Source organism: Chrysemys picta, chromosome 5 (genome assembly GCF_011386835.1).
Source record: "Chrysemys picta bellii isolate R12L10 chromosome 5, ASM1138683v2, whole genome shotgun sequence".
Lineage (NCBI taxonomy): Eukaryota > Metazoa > Chordata > Testudines > Emydidae > Chrysemys > Chrysemys picta.
The window spans coordinates 53,868,864-53,886,399 of record NC_088795.1 but is presented as its reverse complement, the minus strand read 5'-3'; the positions used below and the strand labels follow the sequence as shown (position 1 = coordinate 53,886,399).

Sequence of the window (17,536 nt, the reverse complement as noted above, 5' to 3'; positions counted from 1 at the left end):
TGGATTTTTTTTTAACTACATTCCTCCTTGTTGCCTCAAAGCAAAGGGTGTACAAATAAAAACTCTCCTGGTGTATCATTCTAAGGCAACTTGCCTCAGATTCTGATTGCAAAAGTCATTGCCTTTTCTTTCGGGTTCCGTCCCCTCTCTTAAAGCAACATTGCATGTCAGCAGGCCACGCGCTCATACTTCTAGTTATGAAACATAACATTTTCCCCAAATGATTAAACGTGAGATTCATGTGATTACAGTATAAGAAAATGTTAGATTGTTAGTCACTTGGTAAATTCAGCTCTGTTTAGAAACCTGCCAAAACTTGCCAATTAACTCTTTGGATTGTATTGTCAAATATACTTAGTACATGTTCGACCAGCAATGAATTTCCCTAAATTACAGGTATCTCACAGTTCAGTGTCTTCTCCACCAAGAAATTAATCAAGGTTTATGCTATGTGAAAAAGTATCTCCTGACTGTCAAGTTTAACACTGAACCAGTGGTGGTTGGTATGCCAACAGCTGCTGTAAATACACTCCCCAAGCTGAGGCAGCAGCATGCCAGCATTACATATCTGAGCGCTAAACAAGAGAGATTAGACAAAAACCAACCAGATGAACAAATGAGGACAGCTAATGTAGTTACCCCAAGAGCAGCAGTGAAATGACATGGGGACATATAATCCAAACAAATTACTGAAATGAAAAAAGAAGCTGATACAAGTGCTGAAATTATTATTCTAGGAAATAGCACAATAATAAAATAATCATGCAGGTGTGTCCGTTAACTTAGTACAATTATAAAGCCAAAAGGAAGCAAATAATATAATTCTAATAATATAATTAGGCTTCTTGATTGTGTGTGTGTGTGTGTGTGTGTGTGTGTGTGTGTGTGTGTGTGTGTGTGTTCAACCTTCATTCAGCGCCCTAGTATGCATTACAATACTGTGTTTAATTCCATCATCACATACTATTTTTTCCACTGACCTCCACGTGGGTCATCAGCAGGGTTAGGACCTTAAGATCCACCCCTACCACAGATCTCCAAGTAACTTGCAGCAGTAGTAGGCTGTTATGCTGCATGCAGACCAGCCATTAGAGGGGGATGAGACACACACTTTCCCAGTGGGTTTCACAGCTGTTGCTGACAGCAAAGAAACCACTCAGAACTCCTGCATTCAGTTCCAGGTTCTGGAGGGGAGTGTGCTCTTTTGCCCTTAGCCTGTCTCTGTCCCCTCTGCTCACTAACTCCCTGCCCCCCAAGATCCAGCCCCTTTATCCCCTATCCCCTTAAGTTCCTGTCCCCCATAATCCTATCACCCCTCCCCACATCTCCCGTCCCACTGCTTTTCACCCCTCTGCATTCAAGTCAGGCTGATTCCTCCTTGCTACCTGTGCCGCAGCACGAGGAGCATAAAAAGAGCACAGGAGAGACAGTCTCCCTCCTCTCCGTTGGCTTCCTATGCCGCAGCAGACCTTGGTTGCCAGGGGGAACAATTGCAGGAAAGTGCTGTTCAGCTCCTGTGTCCGCTGAGCTGGAGCACACTTGGAACTGATGGAATCTTCAGAGAATGGAGATGCCAAACTCTTAACAGGTCTCTACTGAGCATGTGTGAACTGATATTTTCAGAGGCTCAAACTTGGCCAAATTTGAGCAGAATTTCACAGCGACTGGAAAAAGCACAATCTATGACACAAAGGTCACCCTCCTCCCCAATTTCAGGTCCTGCTCCAAAGCACGAAGCCACTACAGCTTCTCAATGAAACAGTTGTACGAATTTTGTTAACATGGGCAAAACATATTTTCCCTCCCTAACCTCATTCTCAATTTTTGCTGAACCATTGCAACAGAAACTACCCCCACCACTCTTTTTTTTAAAAAAAATCAGTCTGAGGCAAACACCCATCTTGGAAAACTTCAGCTCAAATGGTTGCAGTTTGGCAAAGTTATAAGCAACTGAAAACAGTCTTATAATGGAAAGTGTCGGGAAACCTTGGCTTATAGACAGTGCTACTGGCTCCATTTATAATATAGAATGTCTTCATGCCAGCTGTATATTTACCTTAGTGGTGTACATTAAAAAATTGGTTTGTGTGATTATGAATGTGGCATTACGCTTCCATTTTAAGAGGAATGTATAATAGTTTTTAATTGATATTGTTCTAAAAGAACTAGATCTAAATTTTCAAGTCAGTGCATGCCAATTTGGCAATTTCGTCACAGAGTTTACTTCATAGTCAAGATTTTTAAAAATGGCTGCCTAGAACTGAAGCCTATTTAGGCATGTAAATAACTAGCCTGATTTTCAAAAGTGGTGAGTGCGCAGAAGCTCCCATTAAGATGTATCTCCTTTCTGCTGAGGCAGCCTGGTCCCCTGGAAGCGTTCCACCCTTAATGAATTCTGCCACCATTTACAGAAGCAAATGTCTGGCCTCAGTCCTTCCACTGGCACACTGATGGTGAATTGAGCCCATAAAGCTTAGCTTCTTCTGGTCTTGGTGTCTAAAGGGAAAACTTTTTTTCTTTCAATTTCAAAGAGCTACATCATTGTTGGGATGATCATATCAAGTAAAATAATCTCCCTTCAGTTCTTACCCCTTCTCTAGAAACATGGTCTGAACATGCAAACAACTGCACTTTTTTTACTAGATTGGTTGAGTTGGAGTGTATCATTAAGAACCTGGTGGAAAGGCCACTCAAGTCAGTGGAAAGACTCCCATTTTTAGAATCAGGCCCTAAAAGCACATATATACAGAGAACTAGAGAAACTAATATACCGGGTAAATAACAAAATTTATCAAAACATATTTGTGTCACTCTGACAGTAAAAGGTATAAATAGTAATTTAAAAAAAAGCAATATTTGATATCATTAGGATTAAAGTCTACTGTTTATTTTTTTTCCAAGTAAAATGATATTAAAGCTGCATGTAAAAAGGGAGCAATTAAATTGAACCATGACATTTGTGCCGCTTTAGTTAATATTTTGTTGGGCTTTCCATTATCTCCTATTTTTAAGGGTTTAAAAATTGGTCAAAAGCTCATTCTAGCAAAAACTGCAAACAAAAGGGATGAGAAGAGCGAATGGCTAACTGAGGGGAAAAACATTTAAACATTTGCTTAGTTATAATGGTTATAAGACTGTTGTATAACCCTCAAAACCAAATTTGATTTTAAAATGAACTTTCAAAGGCTTCCAACAACTGTTTGAAAAGAAATCTAATGGAAAAAAATGTTGATGTTTGTGCCCAGCAATTTTTGTCCCCGGTCCTGTCCTGTAAGTAAACATATGCATAGCTTTACACACATGAATACTCCCATACAATGGGACTCATGACTTTGCAGATAAAGCCTTTTCTTTGCTCAAAGTTGCTTAGAATTTTTTATGCTTGCAGATGCACTGTGTCTTCATGCCAACTATTATTTAGTCTCTTCCCCAACTCTAAAGCCCCCAAACTGTGGTTTAGGTTTTTTGTTGTCTGATTACATTCTATACTTTAGTCTGTGAACACAAAATCATCTGAGGATCGTTTAAATGAATATATTCTTTTATTATGAACCATTTTAAAATAATGCTAAGTTTGTAACATAGAATCTTAAAATGTAGAGCTGGAAAGAGCCTCGAAGTGATCTAGTCCAGCCCCCTCTACTGAGGCAGGACCAAGTATGCCTAGACCATGCTTGTCAGGTGTTTGTCTAACCTGTTTTTAAAAAACTCTACTAACACAAATTTCACAACCTCCCTTAGAAGCCTATTCCAATACTTAATTATCCTTATAATTAGAAAGCTTTTCCTAATATCCAACCTAAATCTTTCTTGATGCAGATTAAGCCGATTCTTTCTTGTCCTTTCTTCAGTGGACATGGAGAGCAATTGATCACCATCTTCTTTACAACAGCCTTTAACATATTTGAAGACTGTCAGGATCCCTCTAAGTCTTCTTTTCTCAAGACTAAAATGCCCCGTTTTTTAACCTTTCCTCATAGGTTAGGTGTTCATTACTGTAGTCTCCTCTGGACTGTCTCCAGTTTGTCCACATCTTTCCTAAAATGTGGTTCCCAAAACTGGACACGGTACTCCAGCTGAGGCCTCACTAGTGCCGAGTTGGACAATTACCTCCTGTGTTTTATATATGAAACCTGTTAATATGCCCCAGAATATTAGCTCTCTTATTTATTTATTTTGCAACTGTTTCACATTGTTGGCTCATGTTCAATTTGTAATTGACTACAACCTCCAGATCCTCCTCAGCAGTACAGTACTACAACCTCGCCAGTTATTCCCCATTTTGTATTTGTACATATGACGTTTCCTTCTAAGTGAAGAATTTTACATTTGTGTCTATTGAATTTCATCTTGTTGATATCAGACCAATTCTCCAATTTGTCAGTCATTTTGAATTATAATCCTACCCTCCAAAAAGCTTGCAACCCCTCCCACCTTAGCATCATCGACAGATTTTATAAGGCTAGTCTCCACTCCATTATCAAAATCATTAATGGAAAATGTTGAATAGTACTGGATCCAGGACAGACTCTGTGGGACCACACTAGATACCTCTTCCCAGTTTGACAGCAAACTATTGATAACTACTCTTGAGTACGATCTTTCAGCCAGTTATGCACCCACCTTATAAAAATTTCATCTAGACCACGTTTCCCTGATTTGTTTATGAGAATGTCACGTGGGACTTTATCAAAAGCCTTACTAAAATCATGATGTATCACATCTACTGTTTTCTCCTTGTTCTTGACAAATCTATGTTGGTTATTATCTATTACTCTATTATCCACTAATTGGGCAATACAAATTGATTGCTTAATAACTTGTCCCAGTATCTTTGCAGGTATCAAAGTTCAAGCTGACTGGTCTATAATTCCCTGGGTCCTTTTTGTTCCTCTTTTTAAAGATAGGTACTATGATTGCCCTTCTCCAGTCCTCTAGGACCTCACCCATCCTCCATGAGTTCTCAGAGATAATTGTTAATGGATCTGAGATTGCTGCAGCTAGTTCTTTTAAGTACCTTAAGAGTGAATTTCATCAGGGCCTGCTGGCTTGAATATATCTAACTTATCTAAATATTCGTTAGCCTGCTCTTTCCCTATTCTGGCTTGTGTTCTTTCCCCCTAGTTAATATTAATTGTGTAAAGCATCTGGTCACAATTAATCTTTTTAGTGAAGACTGAAGCAAAATCGGCATTAAATGCTACAGCCTGCTTGATGTCATCTGTTGTTAGCTCTCCTTCCCACTAAGTACTGGACCTATACACTCCATCTTTTTCTTTCTCCTAATGTATTTACAGAAGTTCTTCTTATTGCCTTTTATATTCCTTACTAGGAGTAACATATTTTTGTGCCTCAGCCTTTCTGATTTTGTCCCTATGTGCTTGTGCTGTTCTTTGCTATTCATCCTTAGCAATTTATCCATATTTCCACTTTTTGTAGGTTACTTTTTTTTATTTATTTCAGGCCATGAAAGAGCTCCTGAATGAGCCATGTTGGCTTCTTACTGCTACTCTTATCTATCTTTTGCATCGGGGTAGATTGCTGCTGTGCTTTTAATAGTGTCATTTTGAGAAACTGGCAGCTTTCATGAACTTTTTTCCCTTAGATTTTTTTATCATGGGACCTTACCTGTCAGCTCTCTGAGTTTGTTAAAGTCTGCACTTTTTTTAAGTCCATTATGCTGGCATGAAACAACAAAAGACAGGAAATTCACAGGAAAGGGTGAAACAGGCTAAAGGACTGAACAAGTAAAGCACTTGGGCACAGGTTTAGCTTTAAAAACATACGCTGTCTCATTTTCTTCAGTGGGACTACTCAGATACTTGAAGTTAACAATGTTTAAATGCTTCGCTAGATCAGGGCCTCTGAATCAGATTTTTAAAAGTATTTAGGCAACTATAGATGCAGATGCTCAGCTAGTGGAATTTTCAAAAGTGTCTAAGCAGATTAGGCGCCTAAATACATTTGAAAATCTGCCCTATAGTGTCTGCTAACTTTTTTAGGCCTAACAGGATATTTGTGTAACTGCAGTTCTATCTGAATATGCCCCTTTATGCTTACAGGTGCTGTTGAACACCTTGCACACGGTACTCTAATCTTTGAATTTTCCTTGTTTTTATTATTTTATGGCCTAACCTTACGGCGTTATTTCTGAAGTGGCTGTGCAAGCTCAACCTCTCCCTGCTCTGGAGAAAGCAGACCTGACACCTTTGCTGAAAGGCTTAGGGGAGTCTGCATTCTCATGTACAGCAAAGAGAATTTACTCACACAATTGCTATTAGTGTTCAGAGGGAACTCTCCAGAAATAATCAGTCTGACAGTCAGGAAATAAACCAATACAGAAATACTTGAAAGATCAGTAAATTCTACTGCAATTTGGTCATCTCAGCTTGACCAGTGAGTTGCTATCTAGAGGATATTAAGAGGTCTTGGCACCAAAACACACAAGCTCTGTAACCATCTGCTTTAAATGCATCTGAATCACTTTTCCAGTAGCCCTGAATTTACTGAGTATGTGCATTTATAGGCATGAGTTTTAATTCTGAGCTAAACAGTCATTTTGCCTTTGCTTTTGTTTAATTCATTTAGTTTCTCTGGGACCACAATACAGGGAAGACTCCTGAAATTCCCATTACAATGAATTCTTTATTCTTTCTCATTATTTTCAGCTATAAGAAATGAAGTACAGTATAGGCAAAATGTAAGTCTTTTAATATTGAAAACATTTTCCTTCTCTTAGCAATAGCTATATACGCCCCTTTTCCACCCCTCATACAAATGTGCACACATGCAGTTCTTATCAGTTCCCCGCCTTCACTTAAGTCTCTGATATCAGCTCTATAGTATGTGTATTTTAAGACTTAAAAGGTACAAAATCCCCTGCAGTTATTGCCTGTGCTTATTTCATAATCTGACTCAGCAGTGTGCCTACCTCAGGCAGATCATATCAATATATGTGCTCATTTACTCCATGACACACTCCCCCAAACCTTTTGTTTTTCTGTGAGGACGCAAACGTCAATTTTCTGGGCAATACTTTTTCATTTCCTTTGCATACTGCAAGATAGTCTTCCTACAAATACTATTAAGAGGATCCAGGTATATAGAAAGCAAATAAACTGTGTATGTATTGGATATTACCATTTAAGGGCCCAATATTGCAATATTTATCGTACTCCCATTTAAATCAGTGAAGCATCCATAATAAGCACAAGACATAATAGTAAGTGATTGCAGGATAGGGCCCTAAAAGGAGTGGGTGAGAGGGAAAAAATCTAAATTAATTAACTGGAACCACTTATGTATAAATTCAGGAAGAAAATCTAGAGCAGTTATTTTCTTTAAGACCGTTTAAAAGATAGGAAACAAAGGGTAGGAATAAATGGTCAGTTTTCAGAATGGAGAGAGGTAAATAGTGGTGTTCCCCAAGGGTCTGTATGGGGCCTGGTCCTATTCAACATATTCATAAATGATCTGGAAAAAGGGGTAAATAGTGAGGTGGCAAATTTGCAGGTGATACAAAACTACTCAAGATAGTTAAGTCCCAAGCAGACTGTGAAGAACTACAAAAGGATCTCTCAAAACTGGGTGACTGGGCAATAAAATGGCAGATGAAATTCAATATTGATAAATGCAAAGTGATGCACATTGGAAAATATAATCCCAACTATACGTATAAAATGATGGGGTCTAAATTAGCTGTTACCACTCAAGAAAGCGATCTTGGAGTCATTGTTCTCAGAGAATGAAAACATCCGCTCAATGTGCAGTGGCTGTCAAAAAAGTGAACAGAATGTTGGGAATCATTAAGAATGGGATAGATAATAAAACAGAATATACCATATTACCTCTATATAAATCCATGGTACACCCACATCTTGAATACTGCATGCAGATGTGGTCACCCCATCTCAAAAAAGATGTATAGGAATTGGAAAAGGTTCAGAAAAGGGCAACAAAAATTATTAGGGTTATGGAACGGTTGCCATATGAGGAGAGATTAATAAGACAGGGACTTTTCAGCTTGGAAAAGAGACAACTAAGGGGGGGAAGACAAAGGTTTATAAAATCATGACTCGTGGAGAAAGTAAATAAGGAAGTGTTATTTACTCCTCATAACACAAGAACTAGGGGTCACTGAATGAAATTAATAGGCAACAGATTTAAAACAAACAAAAGGAAGTATTTTTTTCACACAATGCACAGTCAACCTGTGAACTCCTTGACAGAGGATGTTGTGAAGGCCAAAATTATAACAGGGTTCAAAAAAGAACTAGATACATTCATGGAGGATAGGTCCATCTATGGATATTAGCCAGGATGGACAAGGATGGTGTTCCTAGCCTCTGTTTGCCAGAAGCTGGGAATGGGCGATGGGATGGATCACTTGATGACTACCTGTTCTGTTCATTCCCTCTGGGGCACCTGGCATTGGCCACTGTTAGAAGACAGGATACTGGGATAGATGGACCTTTGGTCTGACCCAGTATGGCTGTTCTTATGTTTATGTTAATATGAAAATAAAGAACACTAAGGTTTTTTTGCTTATGTTTAAAGTTAAGAGGTCCATTTCTGGTCATATATAATATATGCATAATTCCAACTAGATCACTAGGAGCCAAACAAATATTTGAAGGCAGAGTTTGCTCCTAAAATAAGGTGGCTAAAATTTTCAGAAGCCTGAGTCCCATTTTTAAGTGATTTAGGCACTTAGCAGCCAATGTCTCAATGAAGATGAATGGTAAATCATTTAAGAGGATTTTGAAAATTTTACCCAGCTTCTTTCTTGTAACTATAGTACTTAATATTTTCTCTGTAGAATAAAAGCTCAAAGACTTTTTTTGTTTGTTTCCATTAGCCAAATGCGGATTGCATAGATGATATGCCTCCAGATTTTGAAGCTTCCATAGGAGGACCGCCAACTAATCAGATTACAGGAGCTAGTGATATAACCGTGAATGAAAGCTCTGTAGCTCTGGATCCTCCTGTCCGGACTGTGGGAGTACTACAAGTCATCCAGGATGCAGATCCTCTTCCCCAGGTTGGGGACGGTAACTTCACAACAAGTAGTAAGTTTCTCCTTCTGGCAGAGTTTGCCCTGAAAATAGTATGCAGAAACCTGAATCACAAAGAAATGTATAGATGTGTGGGGCTTGGAATATTGTTTTTACTAGTTTAAATTTCACTGAAATCTAGAGGATAAGTAACTTGGCTTAAAATAGCACCTTTGAATTATCATGGAGTATTACTGTATCACAGATACTCTGAACCCAATGTGCAAATAAATGGATTGAATCTGATAGAATAGCAAAGTGAAATGCATGGAAGAATACTCTAGACTAAGTAGAAATAGGCCCTTTCTATTAACACAAAGTAAACTAAAGTTATAGACATCTTCACATGTTGTTTGACAGTGAATCCTTTTACCAAGGCCTTCTTTGATAATCTCCACCTATAACCCAGCTCCTTTGTTAAATTCATTTGTTGGATGCCCTTGTCTGCCGAGTTTGGCTAGTCCTTATCCCCTGGTCTGTCTTTCTTCGATGTACTATTTATTGTTATACACGCAGAGTTTCATTCTTGCTTTAAGAACATAAAATAGATTAATAGATTCTAAGGCCAAAGGAGACCATTGTGATCATCTAGTCTGACCTCCTGTATAAAACAGTCCAGAGAACTTCCCCAAAATAATTGCTAGAGATTATTTTTTAGAAAAGCATCCAATCTTGATATTAAAATTGCCAAAGATGGAGAATTCACCACAACCCTTGGTAAATTGTTCCAATGGTTAATTACCTCACTGTTATACAATCTACGCCTTATTTCCATTCTGACTTTGTCTAGCTTCAACTTCCAGCCTTTGAAATATATTATACTTTTCTCTGTTAGATTGGAGAGACCATTTTTGAATATTTATTCCCCATGTAGGTGCATGTAGACTGCAATTAAGTTATTCCCTACCCTTCTCTTTGTTTAGCTAAATAGATTGTGCTCCATGTGTCTGTCACTATTTTCTAATCCATGTTTTCTAATCCTTGACTCATTCTCATAGCTCTTCTCTGAATCCTCTTCAATTTTTCAATATCCTTCTTGAATTATGCAGCAACAGTCACACTTGTGCCAAGAACAGAGCTAAAATAACCTCTCTACTCCTACTCAAGGTTCCCTTGTTTATGCATCCAAGGATCACATTAGCTCTTTTGGCCATAACATCACACTGTTATGATGTTCATCTGATTATCCACCAAAACTCCCAAATCTTTTTCAAAGTCACTGCTTCTCAGAAGAGAGTCCCCATCCAATAAATATGGCCTACATATTTTGTTCCTCGATGTATATTTTTATAAATAAAAGGTAAAGCTGTAGTCACTTGCCTTACTGTAGGACACTTCCTTGAAATCAAGGGGGGGAAAAGTATATTTGGATTCCTTTTGTGCTTTTTCATTGTCTTCTTTACATCACTGGAAGCTTTACTTTTTATTTCTTGAAAACTATTCTTAGTTTTTCAAAAGGAGTGTTGGTCCTTTTTTACTACTTTAATGGACACCGTTCATGCTGACAATCCCAAAATGTCATCCCTACCCTGTCACTAAAAGTAACATTTTGTTTTCAGAATCTTCCTCTGACAGTTTAAGAAAATGATTGTCAGCTCTCCAAAATGAGGGCTGTCTCAGTCTGCAAATGCCACTTGTAGGCAAAAATAACAGACAACTGGAAAGTTTGTATATACATGACTGAAGCATGTACATGCACGTTGTTGGGCATATAAACAGAAAAGTAACACCCGCATGTGTACTTGATATGGAATAGAATAATATGACAAAACATTGGTTTGGGTGTGAAACTTGCCTAGGTCCTAAGAAATTTTGGATATTTAACTATGTTTACTTAACATTGCTATATGCTGCTCCAGTGGGATATGATGACTTAACACTTTCCTGTAAGTGAAAAAGAAAGGAAAGTAACAACATGAAGGGAGAGAGACAAGACAAGATGAGCATGGAGAGGACTGTTTCTAAATGGCCTTCCCAGAGATTCTTCTTCCTTTTTGTTGTCTTAATTCCTTTAGTTCTTTCTCTTATTACCACTCTGCATGAGTCAGCTACACTGCTCTGTTGTGTCAGCTTCTCCCAGCAGTGGAATGCCAATGAAACTAACTTTCTGATCTCCTAAGTGCTGACTTTTATTACTTCATGGAGTGAGCTGTCATTTTCACTTGAGCACGGCATCATAGCAAGGAAACAGAGGATTTAGGGGAAGTGGTGCAATATTCAGGGTGGAGGAGAAAAATGGTCTCACCATGGCTTTTCAGACTGGCCCTCAGTTGGCTCCATTCTTGTGATCCAGTAAGGGATTTAAAATGACAACTTTCCTTCTTTCTGGAGAAGAACTCCTAGTCTTTCTGAAAGAAAAGGACTCGCCTTAGTTTTGGTTCTTTGCATGATCCAAATCATGGAACCAGCAGGAGAGCGGAGACAATGTTATGTGCATACACAGACTCCCACATGCATGGTGCCAGCCCAAGAGCTCGTGTGTGAAGACTTGCTCTGGCCTCGTTTTGTTGGGCTGATCAGTTTTAATCAATGAGAGATATTTTAGATGAGCGGTTAGTTTTAAGTTAGTAAAATTTTATTAATAACATTTTGTTCCTTTGTATCTTGACAGTGCCCCTGTTAAATGTTGTTGTGCTTCTCGTGATTGATTTAATTGGTGACATTAAGATTTTTATTTGGTGGTACAAAAATTTTACTAAGGATGTTAAGCAGTATTCTGATGTCAGTTTTGCAGGTTTAAGACCAGAGTAACACCACTCAAGCCAGTAGTTACTCCAGATGTATATCATTGTATGTAATTGAATTACCCCCACTGTTTTTCATTTTATCATAAAATAATATGGGATGTCAGATACCCATTTGAGAGGAGTGCAGAACTTCTTCAGTTCTGTTCTGTTGGTCTACCTCACTGACATACTTGGTTGTACTAGAAACAGTGGGCTAGATACACAGATCAGACACAGGACTCAACACAGGGATATGTTACATTTGTGTCCCTCAGTTCTGTGGCTGTCCAAGGGCCATGCTGGCCCCCAACACAATATAGAGCATTTTCACAGCTACTCTACTTTGCATTCAGCTGTGACAGCTGCTAAGGAGCCATTACACCAGCCAGAGAGTGTAGCAGTGCGCCAGCCACTGATCTTTTCCTCCAATCTTGCTCTCAATAAGTATCCTGTAAGGATTTGGAGGGAACTGATGTCAGGGCAGCTACACTGGATCTACACCACTGGGGGATTCCACTACACAAAAGGAACTCTTCAACTGACTAAAGCAGCATGGAAGTGTGCTTTAGGTCTCTAGTACCCACTCATCCACCCTATTTAGATTCTCCAGTTCTCATATTAGAGAGTCAGTTCCTTATCCCTCATTAACAAACAAAAAAAAACCAGCACAGGATAACTATACAGCATGAATCTATTGATGTTGTTTTCCGTCATTCTAATAGCAGCAGAGACAATGTATCCCTATCAGAGAATCCTACTGAAAATGGCAAAGCCAGAAAATAAAGCTAAGGGGAGAGATTCTCCCTCCTGGTCTAGAGCCCGGGGCTGGTTGCATGGCACTGGAAGGAAGTGCTGCTGCAATTTTTGAAAAGAACCAGAATAGGCCCTGAACTGGGCAGGGGGAAATCTCTCCTCCATAAGCACCTGCATTGATAGAATAACTGCCTATAGCACTGTGGAGAGTCTGGATGGTGCTGCAGCCTATTGGCAGCTATTGGCTGTGGTACCTTAAGCAGCTCCTAAGTGCATTGAGCAGTTGCATCAACTCTCCGAACAACCAGAATCAGGAAGGCATACTGGAAGCTTAAAGCCGCCTTAGCCAGCTCCAACGCCCTGGGCTGAATGTGTATGTCCTGCACTTAGCACACAATCTCATCCATGGTATTCTGATTTGGTGCTTGGTTTTTCAGTTAATAATGGTTGGGCAGCAATATTATTTATTAGTTATACATGATTATTAGACTTTGTTCTTTTCAGGATTACATTTAATGCTTGACAATTTTTTGGCATGGTCGGGTGCGCAAACTTACATCATCTCAAGAACGCATCCATATGGTCTGATTCACAATAGTATTCAGCAACTGGACCTTGTTGTACATTCTGCAAAGGGCTGGCAGTAAACTAACCCTTTCGTGTTCGTTTAGGAGTTAGGGGCCTGAGTTTCAAAGGTGATGAGAACGCACAACTCCAATTGACTTCAGTGGGAGCTGCAAGTGTTCCACCCCTCTGAAATTAAGCCCTAGAGTTCTCAAACAGAACACAGTTTTAACTCAGCTGGGGGGGACAGTTACAGCCAATACACACTACAACTTAAACCAAGTTATAAGGGGTCAGAGGGCAACCATGGTTTAACTGACTTGATTATAGCTGTATTATAGATATGGCTTTAAACAACAAGAATTATGTCAGAATTGTATTCACTAATTGTATTGAATAGTTCCAGTGTGGTCAAAGACCTAGAACCACAGAGCTTTTCCCCACTTACCCCATCCCACCCCAATGTGAACTTGGTTTGTCTTTTGATTTTACAAATAATGGCTTTAGCTGCTGCTAGGAATCTTTGCAGAGGTATTCAATTCTCTCTTCCCCTCCCCCCCTCCACTCCCACCCCCTGTTCATGACAGAAGAATGCTCCTGGGCTGAGTCTGCACTGGAGAGTTGCGTGGTTTCTTCTTATGATTGAAGCTGTGCGAGCTGCAGCCATGCAGTATGTACAGAGTACACTGCATCCAAACCCTGCACTTGCTGCCACTGTTGTAGCTTCTGTGGATTGTTGTGCTTATCCCACAGTGCTGTTGGTTTTTCTTTCTGTTACTGGTTGGGGGTTTCTTTATTTCCTGACAGGATCCAGAGGCAGGGACCGTCCCAAAGTGGGCCTGGAGGAAGGACATTTTCATAGTGCTGCATATATGGGACGAAATCCTGTATCCACTGAAGTTAATCTCATTGACTTCATTGGAGCCAAGATTTCATCCATGCTGTTTTGCTGGTGCTATTACTTTATTTTTGTGAATGTGCTCAGAGGACATTTTCCTCTTCTTCTGAATAGAGAATTTCTTCCTCAAGGCCCTTAATAACTTTCCTGGCCATGAAGAGCTAGATGGAACTCATTGTAGAATCTACCTTTACCACCCCTTATTAAAAATCAAGATCAGATTTTTTGCATGGTAGCTCAGAGCACTAAGTAAAGGACCAGGAGATATGCTCAACCAATCTCATTACAACACCCAGCACAGTGGGGCCCCAGTCTTCAAGGAAATGTTTGTTAGGTGTTGTTAATAATAGGATTTGTATGCTAAATCCCTGAGTGTCCTTTTTCAATACCTGCATGTATCAGCTGATATCGCATTTTAAGATTAGAGAGAGAGAGAGAGAGAGAATTTCTTTAGTTTTATATTCAGCTCAGCTATGGATTTTCTGTTTCAAGAATCAGCAACCCTGTTAATCTTAAGGTCTGCAAAGTGTCAAATCTCTTTTTCCATTCCCTCACCTGTAGTAATGGTCACACTGCATTGTTTTTTATTAGTGGGCTATTCTGCAATAAGTGCTACACCTCTACGCCGATACAAGGCTGTCCTCGGGAGCCAAAAAATCTTACCGCGTTACAGGTGAAACCGCGTTATATCGAACTTGCTTTGATCTGCCGGAGTGCGCAGCCCTGCCCCCCCCCCCCCCCCCCCCCGAGCACTGCTTTACCACGTTATATCAGAATTCATGTTATATCAGGTCGTGTTATATTGGGGTAGAGGTGTATCATATCTGGAAATGTCATAGCACCATAGAGCAGGAGCAATTCCATGCAAATGTAAATGGTACAGCAGGGGTTAGATTGTGGCATTTAGCCACAGCCTCGAATAAGGGGTGATGCTGAGCTGAACTGCCCCCAGGGGAGCTGCAGGAGGGTTTTGCCTTGGTGAGCACGTGGGGAATGTACACATGACAATGTCCCTTTGAATGGTGCAGCATGCTTCCCTTTCTGGAGACTGCCAGCTCCTTGAGTTAGTGCAGACAGTGTTCAAGGCCATCTCTCCTCCCCTCCTTACCCCCTTTGGAGCAATTTGTTACTCTGAGCATGGAATACTTTCATTTCCACAAGCATAGAAATTGCAATTATCCCTGGCTTTACATAGAGTGCCCGAAGTCAGCTCCTTCCAAAGAAGGCTCCTTCCCGCACCCATGCTTGGGCCAGGCCAGGCATAATCAGCATTAAGTTCTGGGTTAAAAATACTGTAGTTCTCTTATGAAAAGAGCAGCTAGAGTATGTGTATGTGTGTGTATATATATGTATAGGTATGCACTAGAAATCTGGCATTTGGAGAAATATAAAGCATTCATGAACTTTTGTTTCATCTGTGATCATATGGACATTTCCCAGTTCACATGGTGTTTGCTATTTTTGGTAACAGTTAATGTGTGTGCATTTTCAGGCTTCATTCACAGTTAATATTTTATTTCTTGATCAGGCCTATAAATATCTCTGGCCTTTCAAGCTTTACAAGCCCCAACGGGACATATGTACTGACTCCACCTGTTTAAGAGAATGATTGGCATGCTGCAAATAGCCCACTAAATTCAACTCCCACTTTCCCCCAACTCTGGAAGCTCCCAAGGCAACTCCAGAAAAAGAGATGGTCCTGAGTTGGAGTAACCACTGTGCTCAGCCTGAAGACAGCTGGGTAGCCTGGGAGGTCCACAGATTTTATGTGGACCTGAAGCTGTGAAGCAGAGATATGTGAATAATGTGTTTTCTGGCTCATTGGCAATTCCAAATAAGTAGAAGAAAAATTGCTACAAGTCAAACAAAACAGTTCCTTCTCAACAAAACATTTCATTCAAATTCAACCATTTTAAAGGGTTTTGATAGCATTAAAGGAAATTTCTCAATGAAAAGTTATTTCAAACCAAAAACTTGAAGCATTCGATTTCGAAAATGTCAAAATTAAACATTCCAACTTCTTCCGATTTTTTGTTTGTTTGTTTTACACAGAACAATTTGGTGAAACCAACACAAATTCTCAAAATGTTCTGGTGTCACCAAATCAGCAGTTTTCACCAAAAAAAGTTTCAGCTGACCAATTTCACCCTCAGTTCAATTGTGAAGTCTTTCACATAGGTATTGCAGTACATTTCTTTTCCTGGGTTTTGTTGTTTTGGGGATAAGCTCCAAAGATGTAGATTGTCAGGACACTTTCACGCTAGTTGGGTAGTTACTTTATTAAAATAAAAACTCCTTAAAATGATTTTGAGCTGTTCATTTTTAAATGTCTGTGTGGAAGATACACCCTTAACTGGCTGCTGAAAAAGAATATATTATAAGAATCTTATCTACTAGTATCTTGTAATCACTTGGCGATTCTTCTGAGTTAGTATTTTGTTCTAAGGAGTAATGTGAGGGGAGAAAAGCATGTGACAACTGCACAAGCTAACGGTGAAAGCATAGAAACACCAAACTTGTATCCTGGAGATGGAATACTCATGGGATCCACTTTCTCAAAAAGTGAGAGGATTGGGTCCCAAGTGCCTTAGATACGATGTGTGTTAAAGCCCTGTTAAAACTCCAAAGTGATGCAAAACTTGACAATTAGCAGGTGCTGAAAATTACAGTGGTCTGAGGTCCAATTTGTTATTTTAAGGGCTTGTCTACACAGTGCATTAGTGCGCAACTGGTGAGGTGTAAATTCTGGTCCACAGCAATGTGCCATGCAGTATCTGGTGTGGGGGACCCCTTTCTACATGCTAAAAGTTCCTTTGTATCATTGAAGTAATCTTGTTTCAGATGGACTTAAGATAACGCATGCGAAGGAACTTTTAGTATGTGGCAGCAGGGTTCACGCAGTCCCTTCGTGCGTGATATGCTAGTCCAGACTAAAATTTACACTCACGTTGATGAGCACTAATTGCATGGTGTCGAAAAGCCCTAAGACTTGCACCAGTGCCAGCATAACACTGCTGGTCTGAAAGGCTGATGACTTTCTTATAGGAATACCACCAGTGTGAAATCATCAGTTTCCAAAAAATGAGTTAAAGTAATTGGTTGCTACACCTGCCCTTGACCCTCTGCCAACGTTTGTGATTTCACAATGACATTTTCCTATTTTTAATTTTTTTTTCTTCTTTTCATGTTGGTGTGTGTAACCCACAAAGCACAAGTTGTCTCTATATGGCAGACCGTGAAACTGACAGTACAGAAAGTGCTATCAAATGCACAAAGTAGACAAATTGGAAAGATTGAGACAAATATTTGTCTAAAATCTGCCGTCTCTGACAACATTAGGGAAAATGTATAGCAATGGCATGGGTGAGGCCCTTCATCTCCAGGCCTGGAGCGGATCCTTGATGCCTGGATCTCTATTTTCCTGCACAGAAGGGCTCAGTCACCTCTGTGAGACCTGTCCACCTCTTCTGGATCTCATGGCAGCCCCTCAACTAGTCAAGGGATCCGTGTGGGAGAGGGAGCTGGAATACCAAGAAAGGAGG

General features: G+C 39.8%; 1 protein-coding gene across 1 annotated transcript in view; it reads left to right on the top strand.

Moving 5' to 3' along the window:
* Positions 1 to 17,536, top strand: part of RNF150 (ring finger protein 150) — a 203,900-nt gene that overhangs the window by 151,763 nt on the left and 34,601 nt on the right. The window contains exon 6 of the mRNA XM_005284318.5: positions 8,858 to 9,068. Coding sequence (XP_005284375.2) covers positions 8,858 to 9,068 — 211 coding nt within the window. The remainder of the gene's footprint in view (positions 1 to 8,857; positions 9,069 to 17,536) is intronic.